This window comes from Gopherus flavomarginatus, chromosome 5 (genome assembly GCF_025201925.1).
Source record: "Gopherus flavomarginatus isolate rGopFla2 chromosome 5, rGopFla2.mat.asm, whole genome shotgun sequence".
Taxonomy (NCBI): Eukaryota; Metazoa; Chordata; order Testudines; family Testudinidae; genus Gopherus; species Gopherus flavomarginatus.
In genome coordinates, this window is record NC_066621.1 from 133,125,438 (window position 1) to 133,152,008 (window position 26,571).

The 26,571-nt window shown below is 44.5% G+C and overlaps 1 protein-coding gene across 1 annotated transcript in view; it reads left to right on the top strand.

The window, feature by feature from the left end:
* C5H14orf132 (chromosome 5 C14orf132 homolog) overlaps positions 1 to 20,485 on the top strand; it is a 72,303-nt gene extending 51,818 nt beyond the window's left edge. The window contains exon 2 of the mRNA XM_050954501.1: positions 15,839 to 20,485. Coding sequence (XP_050810458.1) covers positions 15,839 to 16,063 — 225 coding nt within the window. The 3' untranslated portion in view covers positions 16,064 to 20,485. The remainder of the gene's footprint in view (positions 1 to 15,838) is intronic.
* The last annotated feature ends 6,086 nt before the right edge of the window (positions 20,486 to 26,571 follow it).

The following is a 26,571-nucleotide window of genomic DNA, read 5'->3' on the forward strand; positions in this document are numbered from 1 at the left end:
GCACACATATATATACCTGCCCCTGGATATTTCCATTACATGCATCTGAGGAAGTGGGTATTCACCCACGAAAGCTCATGCTCCAAAACGTCTGTTAGTCTATAAGGTGCCACAGGATCCTTTGCTGCTTTTACCTCATTGTCAGCAACTCTGAGACAGCTGTAAGGGTTATAGCCTCAAATATACCCAGAGAGAGGCAGGGCAGTGCCCTCATCATGCTGTAACCCTAATGATAACATTGTATTAAACCATTCTAAATATTAGTTCCCTCATGGGAAAACACATGCAGGAATGGAAGAGTATATCTGGCTTTCAAAGGGAAATGCTTCAAAGGGAAAAAAGCCTCAGCTTTTTCCTTAATGGATATTTTCCTTAAAACCACATGTTTTCAGACCTGCTACAATAACTGAGGAGTAAGAATACTGCTAATGATGTATTGGTTTTCATAAGAATTGTAACTCATTTTTGTTCAGCATTGTCTTTCCCTATTTATTTTCTTCCTTTCTCTTCATCAGGGCCAATGGGGGGACAGGGAGCCAGTACAAATTACTGGGGCCCGGCAGTCCAGATGGGGGCACCGGGCCCAGCTTCCCCAGCTTTGTCGGCCCTTTTTAGCCAGTCCGCCCTTGCTGGGGGGCCCAAAATTTTTTTTTCACTGGGGCCCAAACCTGCTCTCGGTGGCCCTGCTCTTCATCTTTATGTTGCATTAGCTATTTCAGAATCAAAGAGAGACATGATGTAGGAGGTGAGGATATGTGATGTGTATTCTATAGTCTTTTACTTAAGCTATTTTTTTATTTGAACACATTCTCTCTCTTTCCTAGGACCCAGATCAAGATCTAGAAATATATTTGGCCCAATCACCTTTGTAAACATAAAAATACATTGGGGGGAGGCGTGGGGAATATAAAGATAAAGATGTTCTGAAACAAAGTAGCATTACTTCTCCCAGTCCACACCCCTTATTCATGAAGACAGACCAGGTCACAATAGATATGGCTAACAGCAGGGCACCTTGACCCAATAAAGGAGATGTCATTTACAACAGCTTTCAGGAAAAACAGAAGGTGTCAGTGTGGGTACAGACCTGCTGAGGGAAAGCTGCCCAAGTCTCTCAACGCAACCCACTTGGGGGTCCCAACCGTTGGACTTCAGAAGGAGTCAGAGCAGGCACAGCGAGGATGCCAGTCTGCCATGGTAGGAGGACATGGGCAAGATCTTCAGCTGCTGTAAATCAATGCATCTTCAATTATCTCAATAGAGCTACACTAAATTACAACAGCTGAGCATCTTGTCCATATTTCCTGCTTTCCATCCTAAAGACCTACTAGGTGAATCTGTCCATCTTGGGTAGTTAGCGGGCCCCATCACTGTAGTATCTGAGCACCCCACAGTCTTTGAGTTCTCCCCATAACATCCCTGTGAGATAGGGCAGTGCGCTTATCCTTATTTTACAAATGGAGAACTGAGGCACAGAAAGACTAAATGACTTGCCCAAAAGTGCCCAGGAAGTCCATGGCTGAGCTGGGACTTGAATGCAGCTCTTCCAAATCCCAGTCTAAAGGCCTCACCACTGAACTGTCTTTCCTCTCTCATTGCTGTATGGCAAGGAGATACCAGACTAAGAGAGAGGCAATTTTAGCAAAGTGTTTTTGCTAAGGGAGATGTGATTTTATTCAGAAGGCAACTATTAGAGACTAAATGCCTTCCAATCTGTGATGAAGAGCAAACCTATAAACAGAGAGACTCAAAGTTATAAAATATGTCTGTACCAGCTGCTGAAAGTCAACACTTCATAATGGGTCACTGCAAGTCCTTCAAAAAGTCAGCTGAGCTTTTTCGCCATGTGCTACTCTCAGATGTTGAAAACTATTCAATTGCATTGTGTGTGGTATTGCAGGGTTCCGACTTGACATTACTTGCAGTGCTGTGCATGTCCACACTGTCCATGTACTCTGAATGGTACTTACACAGAAATGGCAGCACCATGTGTCTTATGGTACTTACAGCTTCTCAGATTCAAATAATAAATAATCTAAGTCTAGTAAAATGTTTTGTGTAAGAGGCAGGTCCTTCAAATGAAGTGTTCTACTGATAGCATTACAAATGCACACTCACACAACATCTCTCTCTGTTACTCTGTGTAGTACAGGGGTTCTCAAACTTCATTGCACTGTGCCCCCCTTCTGACAGCAAAAATGACTACATGACTCCAGGAAGGGGGACTGAAGCCTGCCCCGGGCCAGAGGGGGACCAAAGTCGAAGAACAAGGGATTCAGCCCTGGGTAGGGGGCGGGGGCCTGTAACCTGAGCCCAGGGATGAAGCCCAAGCCTGAGCCGTGCTGCCCAGGGCTCAGGCCTGGTGCTCAGGCTTTGTGCCTGGGCCCCAGCAAGTCTAATGCCAGCCCTGGCAACCTCATTAAAAGGAGGTCGCAACCCACTTTGGGATCCCGACCAGTGTTCCCTGGAAGCCACGCGCTTGGGCGGCCGCCCAGGAGAGATTCAAGTGCTGTGCATTTGAATAGCAGAGCCACGCATATCTAGACGGTAGTGTGTGTTCAGGTGCCTCTCCCCCTCACTGCTTTGCAGCCATCTTGCTTCTGCAGCTGCTCGCGGGACCCTCCTGCTGGCTGTGCAGAGCAGGGCTGGGGAGGGGGAAAGGATGGTGCTGATGTCAGGGTGGCTCCCTTCCCTCCCCCAGCCCCTGTACCCCATCTCCACAGAGCAGAGTAGAGGGAACAGGGCTCAGGACTCGCAGCAGCTCTGAAGTCTGAACAAGCCTTTAGGTGAGTGAGTGCCTTAAAAAGACAGTGCACAGTCTCTCAGACTCACACACACACACTCTGTCTCTCCCCCTCTTCCCTGCCCATTTACCCCAACTCCTCAGAGCAGGGAAGAGGGACATGGTTCAGGAGGAGGAGAGTTTTCAGTGAGTGCCTTAAAGAGACAGTGGACAGGCGTCTCTCAGAAATTTCCCCAGCATCCATCATATACACAGTCTCTGTGTCACACACACACACTGTCTGTGTCACACACATGCACACACTCTCTCTCTCACAGACCACACACAGTCTGTGTCACACACCTCACAACACTATTGTTGTTACTTCTTGGTACTTCCTGCAATCCACATATATTCTCTGTAATTTTATTCTTTCAAAGTGTGTTTTAATTTTTTGACTGGTCTATGCATTTCATAATTTTTATTTCTCTCTTACACTTAAATTTAATTCTTTGAGTAGTGAGTCCTAAAATGCCTAGTTTGTTCTGGCTGGAGAAATTATCCCTATAGGTCACTTTTAAAAAATATATATTATATCTAGGTTTTTTGTTTCTACTGGTGGCGCACATCCGCACATTAACTTGGTGCACATAATAAAATTTATTCCACACATGGGTGAAAAAAATTAGAGAGAACATTGGTCCCAACCCACATTTTGAGAACCACTGATGTAGTATAAATGTTACACTGGTTATTTTCCATTAAAAATGAAATATGCTTTACATTCCACTTGAAGCCTTTAGAACAGGCCACACTGAAGCGGGGGGCGGGGGGGAGTCTCTGCCTTTTACAGCTTTGAGTGCTATTGATAACAGTTTACATGCATCAAATACATTTCATCCCAAAAGGTCCCCCACATGCTTTACAAATGATGGGCCAAATTCTGCAAAGCAGAGTTGAGTAGAGGTCCTGTCATGGGGAAAAGTGGCTATGCTCTGTTATCCTCCACACTAAGCTGCTTCTCTTGAGCTCAGCGATACATGACGAAGAGGGGTGTGGCTAGGTGTGCTGGTGAGAAGTTAAATCCACATAGGTAGGAAGTGAGGGGGAAGAGTTACCTTGTTCCCCTTGCAGGTAAGTGGGACTTGACATTTGAGGCAATGCAAGTTAATGCTGCGAGAAGCAATAACCCTCTGTGGTGCAGTAGTGAGAATATGTGCACAGTGAAGGGCAAGAGCATCATAGGACAATGCTGCAGAGCAGAAATAGGGGCCAGGGGATTCCCAGAGACAGATCCCTGACACATGGGAGGCCAGAGATCCACCAGTCCATCCCTGCATCTCAGCTTCTTCACCTCTTGATGGTCACTCCCCATGGCAAGACTACTCTACTGCAAGCCTCACCTCCCACAAGAGATGGTATGGTTTACTGGCAACAGGACATGTAAACCTGCCCTGCCCTTCTAGGTCTTTTATGGTGTGGTGAAGGAGAAAATTTGATCTTCAGTCTATAAACTATTGGTACCATATATAGGAATCACTAGCCCACTACTCAAGTACACTGCACCCACCTTCCCAGTGAAACACGGTAACTGATTAATAATGCCCTGCTCCATAAGCATCAGGGGCCATCACTTCACTTCTCCCACTCTTCACTGGCCCACGATGCTGTTCAGCCACCCAGAAGAGAGCCTGTTAAACCACACATGCCCCTGTATTCTTTGGAGCAAAGGAAACTCAATCATTTTTAGAAGATAATTGATTTTACAGACGCTGTTCCCACAAAAACGGGTGGGATTCCTTGAGAAGTTGTTAGCCTCTTCTTTCCCTGGGATGTGCAGAGCTTAGAGCTGTGTTTGCTCTAAATTCTTAGTGCAGACTCTAATGCTCTGGTCCTTTCTCGCTAAAAACACTATGGTTTTGTTTTCTGAAAGATTGTCTCTGAAGTGCCTTGAATAAAGTAGGTGTTTAAAATGTAATCCCAACCTGAGACTGCACTCTCCCCATTTCAAGGCTTGCTTGATACTTATAGCATCATTTGCTAATGCTCCCCTGGGGACATTTTGAGAAATCTGTCTGTATAAGCTCAGGCTCGAGTAAAGATTAATATGAGAATAACAGGATTGTTCAAAGCTTTGACTTCACTGCACATTTCATCTTTTGAAGATGGATAATGCACTAATCATCCCTGCTCTAATAATGGAGAAATAGGTTCTTGATTCAGAGATAAATGATCATTTATTGTTGAAAACCAAAAGGTGGAAGGTGCAGCAGACATGCTACTGAAGCTTGAGCCATCTCCCATTGATGTTAATAGGTGTTTTCCATTGACGTTAAAGAGGACTAGATCAGGCCCTGGAGAGCCTGTTGAACAGCAAGCACCAGTTCCCCCTGCAAATGATGTGTGGTGTTTGTGGTAAACATAATTCCCTCCTCCCTCCATAAGTAAAGGTTCATTTGTTGACCAAAGATTTTTTTTTCCAAGAGCTTTTTCAACCATTCTAGCCTAAACCCAAGAAGCTATGATTATTGGACAGGTTTCGGCATTGTAGCTGTGTTAGTCTGTATCAGCAAAAACAATGAGGAGCACTTGTGGCACTTTAGAGACTAACAAATTTATTTGAGCATAAGCTTTCATGGGCTAAAACCCACTTCATCAGATGCATGGAGTGGAAAATACGATAGGAAGATATATACACATAGTATATGAAAAGATGGGAGTTGCCTTACCAATGCTAACGAGACAATTCAATTAAAGTGGGCTATTATCAACAGGAGGAAAAATCACTTTTGTAGTGATAATCAGGGTGGCCCATTTCAAACAGGTGACAAGAAGATGTGAGTAACAGTAGGGGGAAATTAGCATGGGGAAATTAGTTTTTAGTTTTGGTAGTGACCCATCCACTCCTAGTCTTTATTCAGGCCTAATTTGATGGTGTCCAGTTTGCAAATTAATTCCAGTTCTGCAGTTTCTCGTTGGAGTCTGTTTTTAAAGTTATTTTGTTGAAGAATTGCCACCTTTAAGTCTGTTATCGAGTGTCAAGGGAGGTTGAAGTGTTCTCTGACTGGTTTTTAAATTGTGCTCTGGAAATGTGTAGGAAAGCAAACAATGATCTTGCCCCCACATTTTTAAATGAGTTGAACGAAAATCAGACTGTGGAGTGATAATATAATAAGACATTTGTAAATGTCCGCTTCTTGATTTGGAATTTTGTGAATCATTTATTTTAGGATCAGAGGATAACTGGTGATCGGTTTTATGTACCGTTTTTGTTATAAAAATATTTTTCTGTCCCTGAAATACTCAGTTCATTACAAATTTTTTTGAAAAGTGCCTTTTACTAAATTTCCTTGCTGTAGTCCATTCTCCTTAGGTGAAAGAGTTGTATTTTATGTGGCCATCTTACAACAAGTGTTGTCTTTGGACAACTCCTCGACTCCTAATGACTCCATCGGGAACTGAGGGTAGTGGGAAAGGCTCAGCACCTTGCAGGATCAGCCTGTTTGATGCTAATGGTAATCATCCTTTAAGAAATAGGATCAGTACAGTGAGATAACTATCCATTCTTGTTTCCTTCACAGAATAAATCTATTCTTTCCTTTTCATTCCTATCAAGGAAGAAAGGGATCACCTATGATGAAACAGGTTAATGTTTAATAGCCTCTTTGATCTATGGCTCTAGACCAGTGGTTCTCAAACTTTTGTACTAGTGACCCCTTTCACATAGCAAACCTCTGAGTGCGACCCCCTCTTATAAATTAAAAACACATTTTTATATATTTAACACCATTATAAATGCTGGAGGAAAAGCGGGCTTTGGGGTAGAGGCTGACAGCTCACAACCTCCACATGTAGTAACCTCTCGACCCTCTGAGTGGTCCCAACCCCAGTTTGAGAACCCCTGATCTAGACACAATGTTCAGTCATATATCATTTCAAGATATTGTATCCTGACATTAGTTACCTAAACAGCAGTGTGTTTTCAAAGAGCCCAGCAGAATGCAAAAGGCTTGATCCACACTGGAGCCTATGTTCAGAGTTGGACCTGAGCAAAGCACTTATTTGCTTTCTATTCAATCCAGACCAGCAATATGCCACTGCTACCCCGATTGCTTAGACCCAAAAAAGCTCATCAAGTTAGTAGCAGAGTTTTGGTACAAGTTATTTAATCATAGAATTTCATGGTTGGAAGGGCCCTCAGGAGGTCATCTAGTCCAACTCTCTGCTCAAAGCAAGATCAATCCCCAACTAAGTGGCCCCCTCAAGGACTGAATTCACAACCCTGGGTTTAGCAGGCTAATGCTCAAACCACTGAGCTATTTCTCCTTTTGAATAATAAATGTGTTCTGGAATTGTGTTTTATAGCATGTATTTTGCTGCCTTTGTTGATGTTTAATATGGCATAGCCAAACACATCTGAATTGCCTTATCGCTGTGGTATTTCATTTCGAAAGCACAGAGCAGTTTATACATATGTGATATCGAACCAGGTTCCATACTCTCACGTTGATTCATCTGTGTGCCTTTCTCATGTTTACATTCCTTGGCTCTGGCTTTCAAAGCACAGGACTGAGTCAGAAGATTTGGGTTCTGTTCCTGGCTCTGGCACTCACTTTTTCTGTATTCTTGGGCAAGTCACTTAACCTGTTGTCACACTGTCTGGTGTGGCTCAGTGCCATAAGTGCCAACCCCAGAACAGGCTGTCAAGAAACAGGGCATGAACCACAGTCTGGTTGTGTGTCCTATACTTAGATTTCATCAGCAAAGTAACAAGTGTGATATCCTATAACAGCCTTAATAGGGATCTTACAGACAGTCCCCTTAGGTACTCCAATCTGTCTTGCTACCCAGCCAAGCCTTCTGTGATGGATGGCTCCTTAGTCCAAAAATCACACCAATATTCAGGTTACTCCCTGTCCCGAAGGACCAGTTATGCCAGAGCAATTGTATTGAGATCTCAAACCAAAGACAACACTTGTATCCAATCCTGTAACAAACTAACTAAAGGGTTATTAACAAGGAAAAAGAAATAAGAATTATTTACAAGGCTAAAGCAGGTAAACATACATATAAGTGAGGTACAATCTTAAGTTCAAAAGGTAATAGAAGCTTCTATAATAAGCTTTTATTTCTGTTAGGGCTAACCCAGGCCAAGCAGCTTGGGGACCTCTCGCTTATATTTAGGAATCTTTGCCCCTCAGAGTCCAAACAGCAAAAAGATACCAATTTCTCCTTAACAGGCATTTTTATTCCCTTCCCATGGCTTCAACCTGTGATGAGACATGGGCTTGTGCACGTACCCTCTTCAGGGGCGAGGGGGAAGTAGTCAACAAAGTCTTCTGTCAATAATGGCTTGTCTGATATCTGCAAAAAGAACAGGAGTACTTGTGGCACCTTAGAGACTAACAAATTTATTTGAGCATAAGCTTTCGTGGGCTACAGCCCACTTCATCGGAAGTGGAGTTCAAACTACTGACCAGAGGGGTCAGGATGGACATTGTGGAACACCTCCTGGAGACCAATTAAAGTGATAAAATCAAGGATGATGTATACACTAGCACTTCGTTGACAAAATTTTTGCGCAGAAAGCTTTAATGTCTCGTGTTGGGGCAGTTTTATTTTGTTGCCAAAACAGGGCATCTTTGCTCCCAAAAGTCGCATCGCAGTGTGTACACATTCATTGTTTTGTCAACAAAAGCTGTCTTTTGTCGACAAAACTCTGTAGCATAGGCAAGGCTTTAGGCTGTTTATACACTAGCACTTTTGTCAGTAAAAACTTTTATCAGTGAGGGATGTGAAAAAACACAACGCTGACAGATATAAGTTTCACCGACAAAAGCACTGGTGTGGACAGCACTCTGTCGGCGGGAGATGCTCTCTTGCCAACATAGCTACGGTTGCTTGTTGGGGGTGGTTTAATTATGCTGCTGGGAGAGAGCTCTCCCATTAACATAAGAGTGGCTACATGGGAGACCTTACAGTAGTGCAGCTGCAGTGCTGCAGATGTGCCGCTGTAAGGTCTGTAGGGTAGACATAGCCAAAGCAAACATTTTTATAGTTACTGAGCAGACATTTAAACATTACCTTGTAACATGGGATACAGATGTTATAAGTAGGTTTAAAACATGCAGCATCATAAAATCATAGAAGATTAGAGTTGGAAGAGACCTCAGGAGGTCATCTAGTCCAACCCCCTGCTTAAGGCATCCTACAAACATTCCATAAAGTCTAAACACTAAAGCACATTCTGATAACTCTTATATCAGAACGTGCTTTAGTGTTTAGACTTTATGGAATGTTTGTCTAAACACTAAAGCTGTTCTAATAATACTAACACACTCTTCAGCCAGTCTAGTTTCAAGCTGTGCATTTGTCAGTGTTCAGTGAGGCCTAGGGGCACCTGGTCTGCCAGCGTCACACCTCTCTCTGCCTTGATTTGGCCAGACGGATGTAAAATGGGGATAGCTACACTGACCTCCTTCACAATGGTGCCCTGAGGGTTAATTCATTAACAGTAATATTATTTAAAGTTCTCAGATATATGAAGGCTATAACTAATCATTTCACTTCTCCAAGTCAGGATGAAGAAGCATATGTTTTAATGTTTTTCAGCCTTATCCCATACATCAGATTTGTGCATCATGCTGCTCCAGGAGAGAAGTTGTGGATAATACCACCTCCTAGTTCAGAGACACTAAACTAAATGTATTGCTGGTATAATAGTTACTTTGCGGTCCTTGTAGTTGCACCACAGGTGTATTTGGTCTCATTGTTATTAGTTAGGTACTAATTAATATAGCATAAGCTTATCCTCTCACTGGTATGGCTCTCCTCTATCCAGTAACCGACCCAATCTACTCAAACATTCTATCGTGGAAAATATTCCACCCAAGTTGTCGCTCACTCTCAGGCAACTCTTCTGTGCAGTCTTAAGCACGTGCTTAATTTGAAGCCCATGAGACTACAGTAACTCCTCGCTTGATGTTGTAGTTATGTTCCTGAAAAATGCTACTTTAAGCAAAACAGTGTTAAGTGAATCCAATTTCCCCATAAGAAGTAATGTAAATGGGAGAGTTAGGTTCCAGGGGAAAAAAATTTCACCAGACAAAAGACTATATTATATATACATATACACAGTATAAGTTTTAAACAAACAATTTAATACTGTACATAGCAATGATGATTGTGAAGCTTGATTGAGGTGGTGAAGTCAGAGGGTGGGATATTCCCCAGGGAATACCTTACTGCTAAATGATGAACTAGCATTCAGTTGAGCCCTCAAGGGTTAACATATTGTTAATGTAGCCTGACACTCTGCACGGCAGCACGAGTGGAGGAAAGGGAAACAGCATGGCAGAGAGCGAGAGAGAGACACACCGTGTGTGTGAGAGAGAGAGAGAGAGAGAGACATGCATTGCCCCTTTAAGAACGCTGTCTCCACTCTAAGTACACTGCCTTTTTAATTAGATCAGCAAGTTGAGACAGCAACTACTGCCAGCAAGATCCTTCTGTCCTGATCCCTGTCCTGCTCCCCACGGTGCTCTGTGGAGTTGGAAGGCAGGAGCAGGGGAAGGGGGACACCCTGACATTAGCATCCCTATCCCCTGCCCTCTGCACAGCAAGCAGGAGGCTTCCGGGAGCAGCTCCAAGGCAGAGGGCAGCAGCAGCACACTGCGGGGGGTGGGGACGACAGCTGAACTGCTGGCAGTTGCTAGCCTGCTGGGTGGCTGCTGCACGGTGAACTTAGGGGAGCTTATGGGGGGACTGCCGGTCCACCCTAGTTCCAAGCCCCCACCTAGGGTGACCAGATGTCCCGATTTTATCGGGACTGTCCCGATATTTGCTTGTTTGTCCCACGTCCCGACCAATGTTACGTCAGGACACTGGACAAACATGCAAAGGCTCCCGAGCCCGGAAGGGCTCGCGCCCTCCGTCGCTCTGACTCTGCCCCTTCCTTCCCCCATTGGATCCCTCCCCAAATCCCTGCCCCCTCACTGCCCCATTGGCTCCCTCCCCAAATCCCTGCCTCTTGCCAAGCACACCATGCCCAGGAGACGCAGGGCAGTGCAGGGCCGGGGTGAGTGTGAGTCCGGCCTGGCCCTGAGCAGGCAGGACTCAGGCGCGGTACCTGGAGGGAGAGTAGGGGGCGGCCCGCGGGGCCAGGCGGCAGCCATTCTCCCCACCTGGCCAACAGGACTCGAGAGCAGCCGCTGCTGCAGCTCCCACTGCCGCGGGGGAAGGAAGTGGCCAAGCACGTGGCACTCGGCGGCTGCGGCTTTGGAGCCCAGGTCCGAACCCCCCGCGCCCGGGCCTGCTGCAGGGACCCAGCAGCACGCACGCTGCGCCCAGCCCCTGGCCAGTCACGTCTGGGCTGGTTGCCCAGCTGGTGCAATCCCGCAGCGGAGGCATCGGCAGCCCAGCCCCGTTCGTTCCCCTGTGGGACCTGAGCGGGATGAGGTGGCTGGGGCCTGCTGCCCCCACTCCGGGGCCTCCTGCGAGTTTGCACCTGCTGGGCAGCCAGCCCAGATGCGACTGGCCAGGGGCTGGGCACGCGGAGCGTGCGCGCTGGTCCCCGCAGCAGGCCCGGGCTCGGGGGGTTCGTAGGCACCAGAGCCGCAGCCTCCGAGCTTGGCCAGCGGCCGTTTCCTCCCCCTGCAGCAGTGGAAGCTGTAGCAGAGGCTGCTCCCGAGTCCTGCTGCCCAGGTGAGGAGAATAGCTGCCGCCTGGCCCCGCAGGCCACCCCCTACTGTCCCTCCAGGTACCGTGCCCAAGTCCTGCCTGCTCGGGGCCAGGCTGGACTCACACTCACCCCGGCCCTGCGCACCCCTGTCTCCTGGCCCTCCCTCCAGCACTTGCGGAGGGAGGAGGAATCGGGGGTGGGGGATTTCTTTTTTTTTTTGCTCTGCTGCCATTTTTTTCTACTCTGCCCCCCCACACACACATCCCAATATTTGACCTGGGTGATCTGGTCACCCTACCCCCACCACTAGCTCCAATGGGCTGCTCTTTCTGCAAGCAGTGGACAAAGCAGGCGGCTGCCAAACAACGTTACAAGGGAGCAGCAATGTAACAACAAATTGATCAGCAATGTAACAGCAAAACAACGTTAAGCAGGATAACTTTAAGTGAGGAGTTACTGTACTCCCCTGCTTAAAGTTAAGTGTGTGCATACTTTTTTACAGGATCAGGGCCTTAATAATCAAAATATTACAAAATTTCCACCATTCTTAAATTGTGGGTCCTATCTGATAGCATTTGATGAGACCCATAACCAGGCTGAGTTAAAGCTCTGGGTTCTTTACAATGAAGCAAAAACCAGCTAAAGATTAATAGTGTTTTTATTTATGTGGTTTGGTTCTGCTGTCCTCTCAAGTAAATCAAAAGCACCGCATTTTCCGAGGCTTGCCTCAGAGTCATGTTTATTAGGTCAGAACAGATACAAAGTTCTGGAATAGATCTTTTTACTGCCACATGTAATAAACTGTTAATAGAGAAATGTATGTAAATGCTACTTGGTGTCTGATCCACAGGGCACAGCATGTTTTGATGCTGTGTGATCAGTCAGTTCTCCCACAGAAAAACCACTGGAGGGATTTGGGGGTGGGGAATCTCAGTGAGACTTCCCTCATGATACTTTCCCCAAAGAGTGTTAAGAGTGGGTGTCAGTGACAAATTTTTCTCATGCACCAGCCCACCCCACCCTGTGAAATAAGCAGGGGATACTGATGGCAGAACCTGGGGATATGCAAAAGACCTGTCTATGCAAAGTCTTCTGCACCGGGGATATCTATATGGTGGGGAGGAAAGGTGGAGCATGAAATCCCCAACTGTGTTTTCAGCAGACAGTGCTGTAGTCCTGTTTGCTTTCTGAACATATTAGGCCAGAATGTCAAAATAACTCCATTAATTACTCAGATTCACACTACCTGACGGCTCTGGCCCTTTATCATCAATTAAGTCTTCTGCAACTTGTTCAGTGAATTTTTAGTGTACTTGTTTGAGTTTATGAATCTTCTGTCTCCACAAGGGTATGTTCCACTTCCAGTGGCGGTGTATATGAATAAGCTTTTGTAGGTTTCTTTCACAGGAGGACAAAACACGAACTTCAGTCAATAGCTGTCCTGGTAAAAGAAGATGAATTATGAATGTGTAGGGACTTTTGTGTTCTCTTTTATTACATGTGATTTACCTGTTCACTGTTTGATTATAAATCAGGTGGGGGAAGAACACCATATATAATTTTCTGCATTATTTCTGCCTTCCACTTGTTTAATTCCTCTAAGCAGCACAATTCTGCTAGGTTTCTTGGTGTTGATAGTTTTTACTTTAGTTATGAAGTGATGGCCATTCTGTAAGCCACTGCCTATATTTTGACATCTGGGTGGCTGGAGGGCATATACAGCCCTACTAGAAAGGTCATTTGCCTTCCTTCAAAAGTCCATATAACTTTAATTTTGGCTTTTTAGTAGAGTTTGTTTAGCCGTGAGAGGTCTTTAAAATAGTTGATCATCAAGATCACGTGGGTTTCATACACACAATTTTGCCTTGATTGAGATTGTTTGTGTTATGAATTGTCCAAGGAGTTGAATACACTGTTACCTACATGATATATCAATGATGCCAGTGAACATATTTCTCTATAATCTCTCTCTGTCTAGGAAGGGAATGTTATCTTTTATTTAGAACATGGGAGTGGCTGCCAGATCTCTTCAGTTATGTTCCTAGTGCTAGCAGCAAAGAATCCTGTGGCACCTTATAGACTAACAGACGTTTTGGAGCATGAGCTTTCGTGGGTGAATACCCACTTCCTCAGATGCATGCCTCTGAGGAAGTGGGTATTCACCCACGAAAGCTCATGCTCCAAAACGTCTGTTAGTCTATAAGATGCCACAGGATTCTTTGCTGCTTTTACAGATCCAGACTAACACGGCTACCCTCTGATACTTGGTTCCTAGTGCTGCCTCACTGGACCATATTCTCTGGCCTGCTCCACTCTTTTTATATTGCCCTTAGCTCCTATGCTGGGGATACCCTAGCAAGGCCTTCCACTGCACAACCCCACTGTAGGGTGTGTAAATGAGCCGGTCACCTCCTGAGTGCCAGCCCATGGACTATGGTAGCTCTGCAGGCAGCCTGCCTTTGTTTTCCCCTTCCAGGTGCTTCTTAAATAAACTCCATACAGGCTTTTTTTTTTTTGGTCCAGCAATGCCCGCTCTCCCAAGGTCTGATTTATTGCCATAAGACACAATACAAAACTCACTGCTAGAGCTTCTCTTCTCCCCCTGTGTCTGCTCTCCATAGCTTTTCCCTGCCTTGGCAGGCCTCTCTCAGCCCTGTCTGGCTGGAGTCTTTTTCTATTCCCATGGAGTTTGTTCTCCCTGGACCTCAAAGTTCTTCAGCCCTCTGGCTTCCAGGACCAAACCCTTCCACCTGGTCAAGGGTATCTGGCAAGAGCCTTCTGCTCACTGCAGCTCTTCTGACTGCAGTCTCTGCCACAGCTTCATCTCATTGTCTCTCCCTGAGTGTCACCCCTCTCTCTACCGCTTCCTGCTGCTCTTAGAGTGGAATCACCCTATCCAAGCTCAGAAGTACCTACTTAGTCACAAGGGCTGGCTGGCCCTTAAAGAAGGCTTGTTTCAGCAGGGAAGGTGGTTCTTCAGCTGCTCCCGTCTTATAGCCCTCCCATTTTGGATGATTGTCCAAAGAGAGGAGCAAAATCAAGTAGCAAAAGAAAGGAGCTGAGCAGCTACTTTACAGTATAAGATTATCCTGCTTGAGAGAAGTAAAAATGCAGGCATGGTCTTAAAAGTGCCTGTTTCCCCGATCACACACTGAATTTAAAGTTCAGTCACCTCCACTCAGAAATTACGTGGATGGGAATCATATAAGTACCCAGATGTACAGAAAGAAAACTGTCTTTCTCAGATCCATGTATAATATCACAGGTTCCCTGAAATGAAGTTAATAGTGCTGATGGAAACATTATGATGTACACATTTAAAATCTGGCTATACTATCAAAAAGTGCAAAGATCCCATGAAGGTGATGCAAGGCATTGACAAATCCATTGTCTAATGCAGGGGTGGGGAAACTTATTGGCCCGAGGGCCATATCTGGGTGGGAAAATTGCATGCAGAGCCATGAATGTAGGGCTGGGGCAGGAGGTTGGGGTGCAGGAGGGAGTGTGGGGTATGGGAGAGGATGAGGTGTGCAGGAAGGGGCTATGGGCAAGGAATTGGGGTGCAGGAGGGGTGCAGGGTGCAGAGGGGGCTCAGGGCAGGGGGTTGGGGTGCAGGAAGGGTGTGGCGGGGGCTCAGGGCAGGGGGTTGGGGTGCAGGAGGGGTGTGGGGTGCAGCAGGGGGCTCAGGGCAGGGGGTTGAGGTGCAGGAGGGGTATGGCAGGGGGCTCAGAGCAGGATGTTGTGGTGCAGGAGGTGTTCGGGGTGCAGGGTCTGGCCTGGCACTGCTTACCTGGAGCAGTTCCAGAGTGGCAGCGGCACGCAGTGAGGTTAAGGCAGGCTCCCTGCCTGCACTGGCACCATGCTGCTCCCATAAGCGGCCGGCACCATGTCCCTGCGGCCCCTGGGGGGATGAGGGGCAGAGGGCTCCATGTGATGCCCTCGCCTGCGGGTACCTCCTCCGAAGCTCCCATTGGCCATGGTTCCTCATTCCCAGCCAATGAGAGCTGCAGGAGCCAGTGTCTACAGGAAAGGGCAATGTGTGGAGCCCTCTGCCCTCCCTTCCTCTCCAGGGACCGCAGGGACGTAGTGCCGGCTGCTTCTGGGAGCAGCACGGGGCCAGGGAATGCAGGGAGCCTGCCTTAGCCCAGTGGTGCCATGGGGCTGGCAATCCCACAGGCCGGATCCAAACCCCTGATGGGCTGGATCCAGCCTGCAGGCTGTAGTTGGCCCACCCGTGGTCTAATTATTAAGGCAAGGAATGTGCCTGGCAAAGGACAGTCTTCCATATGTGATCCCAAAATTGTGCATGTGAGAGCTTTGCAGTTTTGACAGAATGAGTGGTAGTTACTACTTAGTATGAAAAGATAAATAACATATTAAGACCCCCCAAAAAGTTGACCCTGAACTTTAATCTAATGTCAAATTCTTCTTCACAGATTCCTGTTATGGGAGGAGCCTTCATGGACTCACCCAATGAGGATTTTGGTACAGAATACTCCTTGTTTAATTCATCGGCCAATGTCCATGCAGCTGCTTCAATGCAGAACCAGCCAGAAGAGACATCCCGCTCCTCAAACGATGCCATATTGTTATGGATTGCGATCATTGCAACAATTGGAAACATTGTGGTTGTGGGAGTGGTGTATGCCTTCACGTTTTAAGAAGACCGGAGACTGGAATATTGCAGGAGTGGATGGCTACAAGCGTGTTTGTTGTGCGTGTTTGTGTATATATACATGTATAGCTATATAAATATATATAGGTAGACACATTTTGTTCATTAAAAGCTGCCACCGTACTAGAAATGAAGTGCAAGTTATTAAACTTGAACTTCAGTAGCAAAGTTTGGATGCATTGGCAAATTTTGTGGAGGCAAAAGCTTTAATCAAGAACAGTCAATATATGTCATGTATAAATTAGATGTGAAAGGCCAATGCCGATATGCGAAATACAAAATGAAAGTGGGATTTATGTAGAAAATGCTATTTTCCTATTGGTTAGATTTTCTAGTAGCTCTTCTGTTTTTTGTTTGTTCCTTTTGTTGAGTTTTTAATCTGCTTTTGGGATTGGTATTTCTATCACATTATATGAAAAATGCTCTGTATCTTATTCTCCATGGAAATCTAGTTATCTAGATGTGCAGATGCATTGGATGGTGGGCATTGGCTCAATTGTAATTAGCAGATTTTCAGGATTCTTGTGTGTTGAACTAAAATGCCCATGATCATTTGGCAATGTGTAAAGTGTAGATATTAATCTTAAAGCAGTGGCATGCAGGTGGATGCATGGCTGGTTTATCTAGGACTTCCCTTCTAAAGACAGTGAGCAGATACGATAATCTGAGTGTTAATACTGAATCTGCTTCATATTTCCAGAACCTGTACTCCAGAGGATGAAGTGCTGGCAAGTGAGTTTTAAATGGGAGGGGCAAAAGCTCCAATTTCCATCAGACTCTTTACAGCCAGAAATGATAATGATTATAGTTCATTGGATTGACTCCTTCTAGAAAATAAAGACTGTGGCTCTTTTTGGTTCATTATGCTGAAATCCAAATTTCCCACAAAAGCCAGGGGGTCAAATAAGCTTTATTTATGAATGAAAGAAATGACTTAAAGTGCAATAATTCTGCAGCCTAATTAACTGCCAGTGATTCATTTATGAGGATAAATGAATCACAAAGTTTACCAGATAGCCCTACTGTGCACATACATAACCTCCCATGGTGAATTGGGTACATGAGTTACATACAGTGGTGGGATATACGGAGCATTGGAGGGCAGTAGCTTAAGGGAAGTTGCTGATAGACCTTGACAACTGTTTACATTTAGGCACTAATATGTTTCTAAGGCCTTATAATGAGGGGGGGAAATGTAAAATCAATTGTGGTAGCAATTTTATACAAATATTTGTATTAAGTGTTCTATTAATGGGTAATGTCTTTGTTGTATTAATCTTGTAAACAATGATTTATAAGGACTGTATCCATCCAAAATAATCTGTAGCCTTCCTTGCCAAAGGAAGGAATCTTCAGCCAAAGCTCATCTGAGCTGTAAAAGCCTGCCCCAGTTCTCCTTCTCTTTTAAAAAAGGTGATGGATGTGAACATAGAGAAATGGCAGCAGATAAATACTTTACACAAAACCTCTGTGTATTGGACAGTTCTCCCTCTACTCTTGTCCCCTACATCTATTACCCTGATTTCAGAAGGCCCTGTCTGCAGGCATGGTGGCTATTTTTGACACTTCTCTGTCACTCAGCTCAAGGCTGGAGTAAGAGCTGGCAAACGTATGGAGAGGTTTTGCTTTTATTTTTCTCTCTAAACCAATTTTCCTGCAGGGTTGGTGGATAAGTCACACAATCCAAGACAATATGTCCTAAATGAGCATTTCAGCTTTTGCATTTATTTATTGTTAGTCAAAGTGTTGGCCTGTAAAGCTGCCCCGGTTCTTTTGCAGCTGGCTCACTGTCAGTCAACTGCAAAGATCCTTGATGCATGAAATCACAGGAGAGGATTCCCAAGGCCCTTTTCTAGGAACCGTACCATACTCTGTATGGCTACCACTTCAGGAGGGAAGTGCAGTACCATTCCATAGCAGTGAACCTCTGGAACCAGACTCCTGGTTAGACTGTATGGATGTTCGGTCACGTAGTATCTGTGACAGGCACCTGTGAAGCTGATATTTTAGATGATTGACATGCTACTATGTCTACTCTCTCCTTTATAGACAGAGGATTTAATAGGGGGAACATCTATTAATTCTCATATGAGTTACATACATAAATTCCCTGCATTCTGGTAAGAGAATAAGCCATTAAGTGCTAAATCCTGTAGCCCAAGTAAAGCCCTGAATGCAGTGAAATTAGTGTGACAGGGTGCAGAAGAGCCTCTACAGTTGATTCAAAGAGGAGGCATTTGGATGTAGGATGGGTTATGTCAGCAGTGCATTTGTAGTCCCCTCTCCCCGCTCCATGTACATGTGTATGTAGTGGAAGAGCACAGCCCTCCATGGAGCAGCCTAGTGAAGGAGACTTCAACCTCCCACCCCACCACCAATAGCAATTGCCAAGTGAAGTCCTTAGTGCAAGGCCCATCTAATCAGGCTTTGGGCAGGGGAAAAGATTTGGTCCTAAGTGTGTATGCCTCCTCGGCTTTCCGTTTTAAGACACTCGTGTGGTAGAACAGGTTAATTTCATGCCCTCAGCTATTTCAGGTGTGTCACTAGCATCATAATTGCATCAATTAGTTACTAATAGGATTTTTCAGTACCTCAATAAGGCTCTGGAGTGATGCTACCTCGTGCAGTAAAACTATTTTTGCATGGTTAATAGTAAAGCATTTTCACCCTAATTAAAACCAGTTAGACAATGTTGTGTTTCTCTAATGGGAATCTTTTGCCCCTGCTCCGTGAATTTGCCAGTAGAATGCTTTGCTTCAACTTTTTAGGATTTTAATCTAAATGCAATTAGCAAAGTTTATCTTTAATCTCCCAAAGTATTGGACCAAATTGAAAAGGTACAGTCAACCATGAAAAAAATACTTGAGAATGAGTTGTTTTAAAATGAGAGACACTGCCATGTTGTCTTGTGCAAAGAGATGCCTTACTTTCATATGAAGTCAACAGGAATTGCAGGAAAGATTGGAACGAACAAGTTCTCCCCCTGTCCTCTTCATATATATTTTTCATCATCAGAGTTGACTTGCCAGGAGGGGCCTGATGTAACTTAATGTAACTGGTTTAAGAGGGTGACATATAAAGTAGGGTATCTAAGGAAAATATTTGCTCTTGCCACATCTCACACTTGAAAAGATTGTAAATGTGTAGTTAGCACTGTGAATTCAGGAGATTTCCACAAAATAAAGGCAGGTATGATGGGAACTTTATGATTAAAACTAGCCTTCTCCAGGGATATGTATGGACTATTGAATGAAAAGTCTGGGCAGTGTGTTTTCAAGTATATTAGGGATGGGCTTGCTCTGAGGCTGAATCTCATCAAACTAGGTGGATATGCAGCTCCAGAACTAGATGATAGCTGTCTAGGTATTTGTAACAGGATCTCAGTGTGGTACCTGAACCTAAGGTCCAGCTATGGACTGGAACTTCAGCGCTTGGCCCTCTCTCTGTATTGGGCTAAACCGGAAGGCGGAATCCAAATACCTCCTCGTATTGGGGAATTTCAGATTTGGATCCAATTCTGCATCCAAACATTGCAAAATGGACCCAACTCCCAATCTTAACTGGTGAAAGCAGCAGTTCTGGGACAATAAGTAGGGCCATGGCAGATGCTTCTGCATCAGGAACTTTGTTAGGATCCTTGTACTTTTGACTGCATTTTAGTGCTCTTCTTAAGCAGGTGTATGCTATGCCCTGACCTCCTCCAGCTAGCACTTACTGCCTACTGCACCATAGCCACTAGCCCCCTGTGGACTGTGAAGCCCCCTCTTCCAACAGCTCTCACTGTCTTTGGGATGTGGTATTAGCTTCGGCATGTCAATCAGGAATTTCTGCCTGTACATTTGTGCATGCTGGGGAGCCATTCTACGTGGCTATTTGGCAGGGGACGAGGAGCCTCTCTGCACTTCTGCCTTGGCCCCCTTCCTCACCCAAGGCAGGAGTCAGCTCAAAGATTAGTTTAGGTCAGTATTAAAGTAGAGGCATGTAACACAAGCAAATGACAATGGGATACTCAGTGACACGCAGAGAGTGTTCATAGTTGTATTAGGCCTTTGTAGTGGAGAAGGCAGAATACTTTTTAAATCTAGCATAAGACCCCTAGCTGTGTAAATGCCACACCTTGTAAATGTATGTAGTAACCATATCTGGCCTGTTCAAGGTCGTTAATGTACCTCAAGCTTATGGGCTGAGAGGAGCAAGGAGATGGACTGGTGATCTTCCATAACTTCTAGAGCACTGGCTCTCAACCTTTCCAGACTACTGTACTCCTTTGCCAAGTCTGATTTGTCTTGAGTACCCACAAGTTGCACCTCACTTAAAAACAACTTGCTTACAAAATCAGATAAAAATACAAAAGTGTCAGAGCACACTATTACTGAAAAATGGCTTCCTTTCTTCCTTTTACCATATAACTATAAAATAAAGCAATTGGAATATAAATATTGTATTTACATTTCAGTATATAGTATATAGAGCAGTATAAAGAAGGCATTGTATGAAACTGTAGTTTGCACTGACTTTGCTAGTGCTTTTTATGTAGCCTGTTGTAAAACTAGGCAAATATCGAGATGAGGTGATGTTCCCTGTGGAAGACCTCTATGTACCCTGGTTGAGAGTCACTGTTCTAGGGCTCTGTGCTCATGTATCTCACTATTTTTAGAATGATTTGACCATGAGCAGTCACCACCCCAACTGAGCAGTGCTGTTGGCATTTTAGCAAAGAGACAGGATTGAACAGGTATGGAGACTGCTGGTTCCTCCAGGTCAGGAAGGAGGCATGTTAGTAGGGAGAGGTGAGGGGGGAAGCTCACAGAGCTGCCCCTGCTGTCCTTTTTCTCTTTGGCCTCCATCACTGTTAATCCAATACATGCCCCTAGCACTAACATTCCTTTACAACAAAATGAGAGAGGTGGAAAACATGCCTGTTTTCCAGCAAATGTGGTTTGAAATCAATCATTTCCCTTTGTTAACAAACTAACAACAACCAAAGGGAGGAAAGAGATGGCTTGTGTGTTACAAGCAATATAGATCACCATTTAACAGTGCTCTTGTCAGGCGCTGAGCCCCCTCAACTCTTCCCAACTTCAGTGAGAGCTGGGGGCACTCAGCATCTTGCAGGAGTGCTCAGCACCAGTCAAGAATGAGATGAGAGAGGATACAAGCTAAACAAACATCTGCTTCAGATACACCCACATCGAGCCATCTGGAAGGCTTCTACTGTGGTTGAGTCCAATCCAAATACAGCCACAGTCTTTGTTCAGTGAGCCATTATATATTTTCTCTATTATTGGAAGCCTTCTGTTTAATATCTTGCCGTTATTAAATTCTTAATATCCTCTTTGCATTTTCCTGCAGGGAGCTAGTAACTATTAATTTAACACAGCTCTGCTTTGCACACCATGTCCCTGCAAAGTATAATTTTACTGAGTTTCCTGTGGTTAATCACAGAAGTAGATCTGGAAAATGACATTTTGTTAAAAAATATGATTTTTATTAATAAAAAGAATTGGCCAAAATCAAAACCCCTGGTAGAAACACTTCTGAGCTTTTAGGTTTTGATAACTTAATTGCATCTAACTAATGCTATGGAAGATAAAGGGCACCTCGTGTTTCACCTAATGGTATAAAGTTCCATGCAAAATTCCGAGCTCTGTTAACTAGCATCCTGTTCCTATGCTCCCAATTCATTTAGACTGATCTCTGTTCACACAAGAGCTGGACATGCCAGGAGGACATAGTGTACAGCAGCTCCTCCCTATTTCTGTTGTTGAGACTCCTGAGGGAAGCACTTGTATTCACTCTGCTGGCACTAGCAACTGTGGCCAGGGATCAAGACTGAGCTATGTGTACTTTGATTAGTCACCACAAGAAACGCATAGGAGAATTTATCCAGGGTGTGGAAGATGAGGGGTTGTCCCACCTTAGTCCCAACCTTGGGCATGTCCTACACAGGTTGGAGCATCCTGTGGCCTGCTTTAAACTATGCCAGCTTTCATGGTCCCCTAGCTGGGCATTGCTGGAGTACATGAGCTCCTCATGCCCATCTCTCTCATCCCTCTTTTTCTCTGACATAGCCCCTGCACCAAAGGCTGCGGGGTGAGGTGGTGTCGGAGGCAACCACGCTGATTCTGTGTTGACTGTGGATTCCCACAGACATCAGGAATCCCCAGCAGATTGTTTTAGCTCTCTTTGCGCTGGCTGAAAATCACAAAGCGGGTAGAGTGAGGCCAAGAATCTACCCTTCCACATCAAGAGTGATACGTGCCTTCGCAGAATGAAGTGGGTGACATTTTTATGTGGTTCCAGCCTATGCCAGAGTATTTAGACTGATTCAATATGGCTTGGCCTGTGACAACAGGTAGGTTATTTTGAGAATGTCAATTATCCTAGTCAATTTTGTGATGGGTTGTGTGTGCCTGTCATGTCTGCATTGGCTAAAAGAAGCCAAAACAAACCTGACAGGTTTACACAATAGATCAATAATTTGACTAGGACTATTTACCTCTGTCAAAACTAACCTGCAGGCTATGGTTTTTGAGGCCTGTCTATTACATCAGAGCTACTTGTTGCTGAATAGTCAGTGGAAGGGGAGAAAATATTTACTTCTGAAAGGCTTGGCGTTTAGGCCACTTTAAACTGATCTTTTTCCCTCTTTTATTAATTCTTTTTCCCCTGATCTTGCGATTGCAGTCGCTCATTTTGGGAACTATCATAACACTTAGCCAGGAAGACTCCCCTAAATTATAAAACCTGCTTGTAACAGAAAAGCCTTTGAGCACACTAGGTCTGCGTAGCCTATTGCAGGGTCCAGCCCCAAAGACAGGTTCACCTTGAGGTTCATGGACATGTTCAAGATGTTGCCAAGGCAACTAGCCCTTTAACATGAGTACAACCTTGTACTCTCATCATCTGGAAGATTTAACAAAATGGGAAAATCCCCAAAGGCCCCCTTTGTTAGATCTGTCCTGTACTTCCTATGCCGGGGGGTGTGTCTGGCGGGGTAGGGGATGGAGATCTTCAGGTACAGAAACGGCAAAAGAGGCCTCCCAATTTTGGCAAAATGTTTGAGGAACAATTTATTATGTAAAGCCCTATGTTGTATATAAAGAGATATAGACAACAATAGAAAATTGTATAACAGACGGATCGCTGATTCATAAATAGTTAATGAGGAAGCATTATTTGCATAATGCTAACACCACCTGCTGTTATATAGACCTTTACAGTGGTAGCTCTCAAAGTGCTTTATAAGGGAGGTCAGGGTTGTTGTTTTCATTTCACAGAGGAGGTAACTGAGTCTCTGACAGCTGAAGCAATTTACCCAACATCATCCAGCAGGCTAGTGGAAGAGCCAGGGCTAGAACTGAGAGCTCACAATTCCTTGTCTAGGACACAGTCCTTTGGGCCATACTGTCTTCCTTGACTGTGCACCTTCTTCTAAAGTATCTGGCTACAACAAATCAAACACAACATGACACAATTCCTTTATTTTGTTATCTTCCCCCATTGGCACTTTTTAAAATCTCCCTTAGGGGCACATGAGTTAATTCCCAATCAACCCATCCAGTTGATTGAGAACCAGAACTAGTCTTCCTCCCATCTCTCAATTTTGCAGACATTCCAAACACTGCTAGAGAAAGTCCAGGGGAGCAAGAGCATCTTCCCTTCTCAGAGGTAAGTGTTAGTTACCAAGGGCCATACAAAACTACCCAATATTTCTGCAAGCCAGACAATACTTTGGGGGCCTTGGCACCACTATGTTGCAATTCCCTCTGAGACCTCTTTCCGCTCAGCTTCCCAAGAACTTAGTTCAACTCCAACCTTTGTCATGCAGGTATCTGTATGTGGCACAGCAGCACTATGCTGAGTTGACCAGACTCAAACAGCAGGGGTGGAGGCAGAGTACATCACTGATCTAAAGTTATGCAGAAACCCTTTCTCTTTTTATACATTTACACTTCCCATTGTATTTACTATACATTGCACCATGCATTTTTATATTGGCTTGGTTACTGTGTAGGAGCCACCCCTGGACAGCATGCGCTGTTCATGTCTTGTCCATGCTCAACCTACTCTTTACTGCATCTTCACATTCCTGACTTATCTTGTTCATTGTTATCTTGTTCATAGTAAATGATTCCTTGGGTGTTCCCCCAGTTATCTGAGCTAGCTCAGACATTCTCTCTTAGCCTACTGACCCATTTATTTAGCTTAGTTACTACAAATATTCCATCTTTAGTCTGCTGATCAATTTCCCTCTCTAATCCTGTCTTCCACAAAATGAGGCTTTCCCCATATTTAATTACTTATTATCAAGCCAGGCTTACATTCCTACACCTTCCCATTTATAGCGTCTATGCTCATCCATACTTGTGCAGCTTAAACATGCCGGCTGCCTGAGTCAATAGAAGCTCAGCCTTTAACAGCAAGCTGGCACCCACAAGTGCAAGCTCCTACCTAGCCAGCTTTTAGTAACCAGCCTCCTTTTAACCTCAAAACCCAGTCCTCGGGTAATTCTATAGCTGGAACTAGGGTATTAGATTACTAATAGAAAACGGGGTGGGAGGAGGAGAAAAGGAGGCTAATGGGGTCGCACTAAGAGCCGCATCCCAGAAAGTGGATAAATCTTATGCATACCCACATTGTTGTTGTTATTATTTGTTTGTTTCTGGTAGCATTAACAATGTGTTAGACACTGTACATACACCAAAAAAAAGACACAGCCACTGATTCAAAGAGCTTCCCATCAAGCAATTCAGTTTAAAGGGTTCTGAGGATAAAATTCTTGATGAAGTAAGAGTTGGTCTAAGACTAATGCGTGGCTGTGTTGATGTCAATGGCTAAACTTCCATTGGCGTCGGTTGGGCCAGAATTTTACCCAATGTGAACTCATACTCCTCAGTGTATCTGTGGTCAGAGCAGGTGTTTGGAGCTCACTTGTCAGGGTATTTGTGGCCCATCTTATCTCCAATAAGTACCAGAACTCTAGCACCCAGGATTAAATGGTTTTGGATGTTGAATACTGATCAATATAATACTGTTGAATATTGACCAATATCATACTGCATTTAAATATTCTACCAAGCACTGGAAATGCAAATTTTCACAGCTAATGTAATGTTGGACTTATACAGTAATTTGCTACAGTTTATACAATTTTTTCTTGATATGGAGAGAACTCTTTCTGTTAAAGGTTGGGGTAATATTATGTATTGAAAAACCGATCCAGACTTGCTCCTATGGAGTAGGAGAATCCAGAGCCCCAAGAATATGGAGACTTTCTCCCAAAGTCTAATACCCTGTCATCTTGACTTTTTTTCCAGGTGTCTGGCAAAGTGATATTTAAAAAAAAAAAACATTATGGGAAAGCTACTGAAGAGACTGTTCATGCTTTATTGTGTTTCATTGTGCTGTAATCAGTGCAGGTAGCACAAATAGATCAGACAGACTCTATGGGACCTTTTCCATAACAGAGACAAAGATGCAGGACTGACCTTATACCAGTATACGGCATTATGCTAAAACCATCATCATGGATTTAAACTGCACCATGCACTCATATCCAACGAAACTATCATGTCAGTCTCTTTGGGTGACTTTGCAATACACACACTTTTTGTGATGTAGTGAAATCAGACACGTCTTTGTATGTCATCATTTGGTATGTGGACCTGTCCCTAAATATTCCCCATGGTTCCATTTTACAGTGTGTTTAATTTTGCCTCTTCCAAAAATAATGATGAGCCAGTTTTGATACAGATATTGCTATCTATGAACTCTTGTCCTCTTGGCTGTTCTTCATGTTGACATGGGGGCAGAATTGAGGCCAGAAAAGGCTCATGTATCATTCAGTTAAAGAAAAATAACCTGAATTGAAATACTTCTGCAGTCCTAGTATTATCATTTATTTTTATATTAATGTTGTGCCTCAGAGCTGTAGTCATGAACCAAGCCCTCGTTGTGCTAGTTCTGCAAACACAGAACAAAAAGATGATCCCTGACCTTAGCAGCTCCTAAGCCACAGATATTTAAAACCTGGGGATCTCTTTTGCTCTCAGGTGTTGATTGAAGCAGATGTATGAAAATTCCTAAGGCCACCCACCTGCTTCAACACGTGGGGGAACATCATGGGCCCAGAAGCGAAGAGAAACAATCCTAGCAGCAAGGGAGGGAGACACTCGCAGAGGAACAGCTGGTAGCTCCTCCCCCACCTTGGAATCTCTGGGGCCCTTTGTGGGAGTTGGGCATTGATTGGGCCATTCAGAGATTTAACCTGGAGACTCTTTGGTTCCATTCCAGCAGATGATATGTGATCATTCCTAAATCAAATTCTGACCAAAAACCATAGATGTGGGAACTTGCTTGGAACCTTTCTGACAGAACTGAAAAGAAGTTTAATAGCGAGGCAGTGAAAAACCCCTTAAACACCTTCAAACACAAACTCATCCTGCTGCAACTGGATTCCGTGGAATCAGACAGCTAAACTATATGCATAAT